Source organism: Callorhinus ursinus, unplaced genomic scaffold (assembly GCF_003265705.2).
Source record: "Callorhinus ursinus isolate GAN/ISIS: 27379988/994484 unplaced genomic scaffold, GSC_fseal_2.0 scaffold47, whole genome shotgun sequence".
Lineage (NCBI taxonomy): Eukaryota > Metazoa > Chordata > Mammalia > Carnivora > Otariidae > Callorhinus > Callorhinus ursinus.
The window spans coordinates 7,123,080-7,131,259 of NW_027397109.1; the positions used below are offsets into that span (position 1 = coordinate 7,123,080).

Sequence of the window (8,180 nt, forward strand, 5' to 3'; positions counted from 1 at the left end):
AAACTGCTGGGTCAAGGGAAATATGCTTTAATGACCTCTGTTGGAATATACTGCCAAATTTCCCGACCAGGAAAGGTGCAAGAATACCTTTTCTCTTTCCCCTCATAATGTCAGGTACTATGAAACCATGTCCTCTTTCCAATATGATGTTTTAACTTGCATTTCTGTGAGTAACTTGAGCATCGGTACAGTGCTGTGGTTAAGAGCACCTGCTCTGGGTTTGAACACTGAACAATCTACTCTAAGCCTTGGCTCTCTCATATGTTAAAATGGGGATTTATAGGACCTTCCTCATCCATATATTCTAAGGATTAAATAAGGCATACTCACAATAAAAACTTCTTAATAAATGCTAGCTACTGTTATTAACGAAGTAGAATTTAATTTTCATTTTTACTGGCTGTGAAGACTGCTAAGGGTTCTTCAAATCCATTCTCTCCTTCTTGTGCAGGAGTTTGCAGCCTTCCTTGCAGCCAGATGTGGCCGTGTGACTAGGTTTGGAAGCAATGGATACCAGCAGAAGTGGCCTGTAGCACTTCTGCATCTCAGCCTTAAGACAACGGAGAGCCCTTCCCCATCCCTTCCCCGCTTCCTCCACACCAGAGCAAACGCGCGCTGTTCCCCCCAACCATGCAGACAAGCGCAACACTGGACATACATACAGATGGTCCCGCAACCAAACGGAAGGAATTCAGGTCTCCAGATGACTTATGGAAAAGAGTGCTGTCCTGCCAAGGTGGCCCCCCACACCTCCAGACGGCTACTGGAGAGAGACTCCGATCATATTTATGCTACTGAATTTTTTGTTGCAGCAGCTTAGCCTGTATCTTAACTAATACAAAAAAGTAAGGACCTGGAGGTGAGTAACAAAACCAAACCACGTCGCACTGGCTTAGCAAATGGGCAGCAAGATGTGGCCAACATCCCTTGTCGTGGCATCATTTGGTATTTGATAAGTATCAAATACTGATACATGATTAAATAGTTGAGATCATATTTGGTAAAGCCTTAAAGCAAACCAATGCGCTTACAATGCTTGTAGCACATAAGGAAGCAGGCATAAAAAGGCAGAATGTTGGTAAACGCTGGGTGGCTACTGCAGCTTTTGCAAAATACCACCAGACCCGGCTCAGCCCGGGTGAGAATTATCTGGTTTGCAGGCAGAGATGGAAGGGACAGGACTTTGCCAAGAGAGGCTCTGCCTGTGGCCTGTAATCCAAACTAAGAGTCCAGAAATGTGAGGCTGTGCGAGATCGGAGAAACAGTCATTTGTCCCAAACAGCAGGAGGGACAGGCACGGACAGCTCTTCTCGAAGGCCAACGTCAAGACTGACAATAGGAGCCAGGCCCACTGCAGGGATCAGAGTAAGGGTGCTGCCCTCCCACAGCCTGTTGTTTCATATGACCTCAGGCCATTAAACTGAGGGACAGAGGAATGAGCCAAGCACAAAAGCCAGGACAAAAAGGGGTGAGAAGTCTCTCTCTAGAATTCTTAGATGATGGAATTGTCTAGATGATGGACAACTAGGAACCTCCCCAAGAGCAAAACCAGGGCCTCCGGGGGACTGTGGACCAGAAAACAAAGGGTGGCCAGACAGGCTGACCCAAGCACTGCCCGCTGCCAGGCTGTGGGCCTCCCGATCGCTGCCAGCAGAATCTGATGGCTTCTGTCCACTACTGGATGCCCTACTGCTCCTTCCTCTTTTTTCCAAATACACTTCTATCGTGTTGGCCTCGTGTGTATTCCACCACCGTATATATACACATGTGGGGTGGGCAGCCCTATCAGCTTATTTGTTGCTAGAGTGTAAGGGGCCAGCCTAACGGGGTGTTCTGTACATCACTTGGAAATCCCAAGCTTTCAGCTATTGGGACCCAGAGCTGTCTCGCCTGGGGAGGGACCAAGTGTGCGGGATGATGAAAAAGGGCTCTCACAGATTTCTGGATTTCACAGGGACACACTGTGGCAGACGTTGTCCCCTAAACCATGCTTTCCCTCTTCCACGGGGAGAATGCTTTAGCTGGACATGTGGCTGGCCAGCAAAAGCGACATTTCCATTCTCTCTTACTGCTAGGGGTGGCCAGGTGACTCAAGGTGAGCTAATAGGATATAAGAGGAAATTAGAGTGTGCCATTGTGGGGTCTGGCCCTCAAAGCATTATTGTTCCTCAGCTGTCTTCCCCCTGCCTGCAAGCAAGTCCGTGAGTCCATGAACTCAGCTTCCACCCCTCAACATGGACGAACTGTGACCTAGCAGATGGCAGATCAACAAAACAGAAGGAGCCCAGGTCCATAAATGACTGCATGGACCAGGGATGTCCACTAGCCTGGACTGGTCATCTCTGGACTGCCATATGAGAAAACGTGAGGTCTACCTTATTCAAGCAATGGTCTTTGGGGGAGATCTCTTGCGACAGCAGTTTAGCCTAACTCAGTGGTTCTCAAACTTGAACTTGCATCAGAAACTCCTGGAGGGGCTTACAAACAGAGACTAATTATTCAAGAGGTATGGAGCAGGGCCCAAGAATTTGCTCTCTCCTAAGTTCCCAGGTAATGCTCATGCTGTTGGTTTGGGAACCACACTCTGCGAACAATTCTTTCATGAACTACTATGAACTGTCCTTTGCCCCATTTTTCTACAGGGGTCTTTTCTTTTTTTAAAGATTTTATTTATTTATTTGACATAGAGGGCATGCACATACAAGCAGGGGGAAGCTGCAGAGGGAGAGGGAGAAGCAGACTCCCCACTGAGCAGGGAGCCCCATACGGGGCTCAAACCCAGGACCCTGGGATCATGACCTGAGCCAAAGGCAGATGCTTAACCAACTGAGCCACCCAGGCGCCCCTCTACAGGGGTATTTCCTTAGGATAAATGGCTATGTATAGAATTACTGGGTCCAAGGTTAGGGTTTGCATGTTTTTAAGGCTTTAAAAGTTTGAAAGAGACCGGACCTATTTATCCACCCTCCAGCAATGCCATTTCCCCAAGACTGTATCAATGTTAACTGCTATGCATAAACCTTGGACAAATAGAGAACACATAATAATTTTCATTTATACTTCTAAGATAATCTGTTCCTCTCTTGAAGTTTTCATCTTTTTCCTATTAATTTGAAAAACACTTGGAGAGCAATCATTTGTTTTATATGGTACATTTTTTTTACATCTGCCATTTCCCGTTTTATGTGTCATTTTTACACATAGCCATTTTTCTTAAGCGTTTTATTTTGTGTGCCGTTTGAATTTGTCCATCTTTTCCTTAATGATTTCCACGTTACATGGTATGCTTAGACTCCCCCAGAACAGGAATCATCATCTATGCAATCAATTCTCAGTAACCCAAGAGAATAGGCAGTATAATTTAATAAAACTATTAATTTCTCATTTATTTTATATCCAGCCACCTCACTGAACCCTTATTCAGACAGTTTTCCAGTTAATACTATTCCCTAATTCACTTTTTTTTTTTAAGTAGGAGCCCAACACAGAACCCCACTCACAACCCTGAGATCAAGACCTGAGCGGAGATCAAGAGCCTGTCGTCCCACCAACTGCGCCACACAGGTGCCCCTCTCTAATTCACCTTAGAGCTCCCTTCTTTTTCTAACTGTCTTTGTTGAATTCTTAGTCTGTTTCTTCTTCTTTCTTATTAGAAAAGCCTTTGACACTACAAATCTGTTTCTGATCACTACTTTGGCCCTATTGCACAGATTTCTGATATACATTCTCCTCATTAAAGTATTTCCTAAAAATCCTGTGGTTTTTATTTCCTTTCACCTGAGTTATTTTGAAGTTTTTTTTTTTGTAATTTTCAAGTTTTACTTTGTTTTGCCTTGCTGTCATTTAATGTTTACTAAGTTCATAACAGATTTCATTTTACCTACAGAATATGTGAACTGTATTTCCACATGTAATTAAGGTTCTGAGAAGCCAAAAACACAACCACAGGTGCTGAGAGATCTCTGTCTGTAGACCACAGAGACTGGTGAGCAACCACTAAGTCCCCCTCACAGTGTTATTAATCAGACACATATAACCCTAATGTTTGCCTATGTGATGGGTCCAAAACCAGTACTAACCAAAGAGAGGTTAAAGCCTACCACTCCTGAGTGTCTTTAATTTTGTATTTCTGATCTGATGCTACATCAATTAACTCCTAAAGTTCTGTGACAAATAGTCATTGCGGATTACACTGTTTGTCTATTTTTGAAATAAGCCTCCCATTTGATGATTTAAGCTCTGAATTCTGGTGTCTTGAAGTACTACTATGATCCCGGCTCTCTTCCTAAGAGGTTTGCCTGATATGCCCGCTTTGCTTGTCTTTTGGTTTGGGCTAACTTTACTTTTTAGACGCTCCTACAATCCCACTATCATGAAATTTGATTGTACGATTTGTAAGCTGGTACCCTGTGGAAATGCAGATTATTAAGGGTACAATGAAGAAGCTGTCCTATAACCCAGTAACTTTGCTTCCCAAGTTCAAACAGGATTCTTCCGTGCAGAACCAGTCTCTACTATGCCAACATGCAAACTGACTCGCCGTGAAGAAACAGAAACTTATCTTTGCCTCAAAGCCTGTTTTTTCCTGAGCACATCTAACCATCTCTCTCCTGGAAAACATGGGAATAGCTGGGAGAGGCTGTTAGAGTGCAAGACATGATGGGGTGGGAAAATATATATATCATTTTAATCATAGTTTTCCAAGGAAATCTGAAGATTTCAACTGTTGAAAAAGCTTGCTTTGTAAATAGTAAAAGTTTATTTACATGGCAGTCTTGAGCTATAGCTTCCACGGAATTACATTTACTGCTAGGAATTAACATTGGTCAAAATAACGTAACTTCACTAATGTATCTAATTTCTAGGAAAGTCAAAGTATTTATTCCAGGGTTGATAATAGCTCTAACACATACACCTTCAATCTATAATAAGTCACTTTGTACATTTCTAGAGGCACTTTAATTTTCAGAGTATTTTTCATATGCAGTTATTTAATTTTTACAACCTCATTAGGTAAATGGGAAAAGCAATATTATTCCAGAGATTAAAAGAAACAGGCCTGAAAACCTTCAGGGATCTGTCCCACGTGGTTCAAAGAACCATCCATGGTTATTTACTGGTGGGATGATGACTTGACTTGGAGTCAAGTCCAGCAAAGGATCAGTAAAATCTCATGGAAATACTCTGATGATGAACAAAGTCAATGTAAAGTGACCTATCAAGGATTATACATTTTTCTCTACTATATATTTTTCATGGGGGGGGGGCGCGCCTGGATAACTCAGTTGGTTAAGAGTCTGCCTTTGGCTCGGGTCATAATCTCAGGATCCTGGGATCGAGCCCCACATCAGGCTCTCTGCTCAGCGAGAGCCTGCTTCTCCTGCTCCTTGCTGCTTCCCCTGTTTGTACTCTCTCTCTCTGTCAAATAAATAAATAAAATCTTAAAGAAAAAAAAAAGAACTTTAAAATATGGACATTTTAAAGAAGAGATTTTATTCTGGTATTCAACTACTTATTTAAATGCCCTATTTAAGCCAGAGGGAAAAAATTAATGACACTTAATTTATTCAAGTAAGAAAAAAAAAATATTTTCGCAGTTCCCAGGGAACACACTGTCACCAAGCTCTGGCACAATACTACATAATGAATATCTTCTCCAAACTATGGTTTTACCTAATTTCAGCAGCCACTTGATAAGGTGTTGTTTTCCAGACTTCCCCTTCCACGGTTTTCCCACCAGCCACTCTCACTGTGATCACATTGCTTGTATTCCCCTTTTCGTCAGCAATGACAAATAAGAGCTGATGGTCTTGCTTCAATATTTCAAACAGCTTCAATCTTTCCTTCACAAAATCTGGTTGATCTGTCACCTGAAAGTCATTAGAATACAAGAAGGTTAACATACACAGCCCAGTTTTTTCTACGTGTTCACCCTGCAGTAAGGCTTACCCCATTCTCTGCACACCCCAGGTCATTTCCAACTCTCCTGCCAGTCACTTCCCACCCCCTTCTTAGGTCTTAGGGTCCAGCTCAAAGCCCACCTCTTCTAACTACCATATCTCCCTCCGCCATGTGTTTAACACTCGTCTATGCACAGTTGCACAATTCAGCACCTACCCATATACCATCCTACTTCATTCTCTGTTGTCTTTCCTGTTTGATCTCAACCAGACTGATTACTCCGCAGCCAGGTTTTCCTTCTTTGCTCCTGCCAAGTGTTTATCCTCAAAACCTACTCTGGTTTGTTTTCATGATTGATATGGTAGCTAATTTCCTTAACACAAAAGTAAAGCCCTGCTATCTCAACTTAAATAGACAAAGAAGCACTTAAAGATAGCTGTGTGGCTAGCTCAGCTCGAAGTTAAGACATCTTGTAGCTAAGGCTTGCAAGGTTTTGAATATACTACTAGTGTCATAATTTAATTAGTAATTATGTTTTAATTTAAAATCTGGGCTATTAACTGTATCAACATATTTAAATTACAGGTAGTATTTTACATTAGTTCCATAGCAACAACTCACCTTGCTCTCAGGCCTGCGATCCTCCTTTGCTTTAGTGTTCTTTTCTTGGGTTTGACTGGAAGGAGGCTGAGAAATAAAGGTAAGTTATAAATAACTCATACCAATGACAAGAAAGAGGAACACAACAGAGGAGCGAGCAATCAGCAAGTGTCCCACGTTGGAGGCTGGGCTTCCCTGACCACCACCTAAAACTCTAGATGGGCAACTCACTTTCTGGGGTTCCGTCCTTCCTGTCTGGGCATTTTCACACACTCTTGCTAAGTACATTTAACATATTTTGCTCTCTAAAGTTTTTTCCCCTAAACTTTAAACATAATGTCACTGGAAAATGGTTGTGTAGCTGCCGCCGCACTGTAAATACACTATTTTAGGAAGATGTTGCCAGTGCACCACAGTTACCCTTGGTAAAGAACTCAAGAACACCCCACAATCTGAGAAATCTTTTAAACTTCATAAAATGTATTATGTTACACGACGATAACCTGTCCTTCAATGGGCCAAAATATTAAAACACTCTAATAATAACGCTAAATATACAGATTTCAACGAGTGAACAACAAAAAAAAACCCCAAAAACCACCTGTCGTAAACAGCTCAGAACCAGCCATTCATTAGACGAAATGGATGAGTTTACTTACGTAGCTGTTGGTCTTCCTGCTAAGAAAAGAAGAGTGAGTTTTAAACACGCCAGCATTTTTTTTTCAAACAAAGGAAAATGCTATTTCTGCTACTGAAGAAAATATGTGGCAAGTTTACTGGGAGAGCTGAGAAATGACACCATTAAGTCAGTCTGGCGACTGCTGGAAAGACAGGGCTCCGAGGGATGTCCAGGCGCCTCACTGGTTCCCCAGGCCGGAGCAGGTGCACAGAGCAGCGCGCCGCGGCCGCACCCGTCCTTCCGGCCGGACCACCGCCACCCGTGCACCACGCAGCCCGCGGCGCCGCCCGCCCGGGGCTCTAGTCGCACCCGCCCCCGTTCCCCGCAGCGAGCCTGCCGCCCCGTTACCTGCGCGCCGGCAGCCGCGCGCCGGGCCTCCTCCTGCGCCGCCGCCGCCCGCGCCGCGCTCTCCAGCGGCGCCTGCTGTCTCAGCTCCTCGGCGAGGCACAGCCGCAGGCGGTAGAGGCGGTGGCGCAGGTCGCGGTTCTCCGCCCGGAGCTGCGCCACCTCCCGCGTCAGGCACGGCCCCTCGGCCTGGCCGCGGTCGGGCGCGTTCAGTTGCTCGTCCCTCAGGCGCTGGACCTCCGCCCACAGCCAGCGGATGTCCTCCTCCTGCCGCTCCAGGCGTGAAGCCACGGCCTCGGCCGCCAGGGCCTCCGCCGCCATGGCGGCCGGCTCCCCAAGCCACCGACGCCACTCAGGTAGCAGCCGCTGCGCTGGAGGCACCGGCGGCGGCCGGGCTATAGGCGGGGCGTCGTGGACAGGCGGGGCGACGAGGAAAGAGGGGCGGGGCTCACTGCAGGGCGGGGACTATAGGAGCCGCGGGGAGGTGGACTGACGGGGAGAGGCGGGGCGACGAGGAGAGGAGGGGCGGGGCTCACCGCAAGCTGGGACCATAGAAACCGCGGGGAGGCGGGGCGAGGAGGAGAGGCGTGGCAACAGAGAAGGGCAGAGGAGGCACACTGCAGGGCGGGGACTATACTCTGGAGCCTCGGGGCGG

General features: G+C 45.7%; 1 protein-coding gene across 10 annotated transcripts in view; it reads right to left on the minus strand.

The window, feature by feature from the left end:
* Positions 1-7,935, minus strand: part of TARS3 (threonyl-tRNA synthetase 3) — a 76,327-nt gene extending 68,392 nt beyond the window's left edge. For 9 of the 10 annotated variants that reach the window (XR_012375264.1, XR_003212338.2, XR_012375265.1 and 6 more), the window contains exons 1-3: positions 7,529-7,935; positions 6,523-6,588; positions 5,674-5,870 (exon numbers count right to left, since the gene is read on the minus strand). Coding sequence is in view for 5 of the 10 variants with exons in the window: in XM_073882511.1 (XP_073738612.1) it covers positions 5,674-5,870; positions 6,523-6,588; positions 7,529-7,846 (581 nt within the window). In the remaining 5 variants the exon portion in view is untranslated. The remainder of the gene's footprint in view (positions 1-5,673; positions 5,871-6,522; positions 6,589-7,528) is intronic. The other variant, XM_025893096.2, reaches the window with a different exon arrangement.
* Positions 7,936-8,180: the final 245 nt, after the last annotated feature.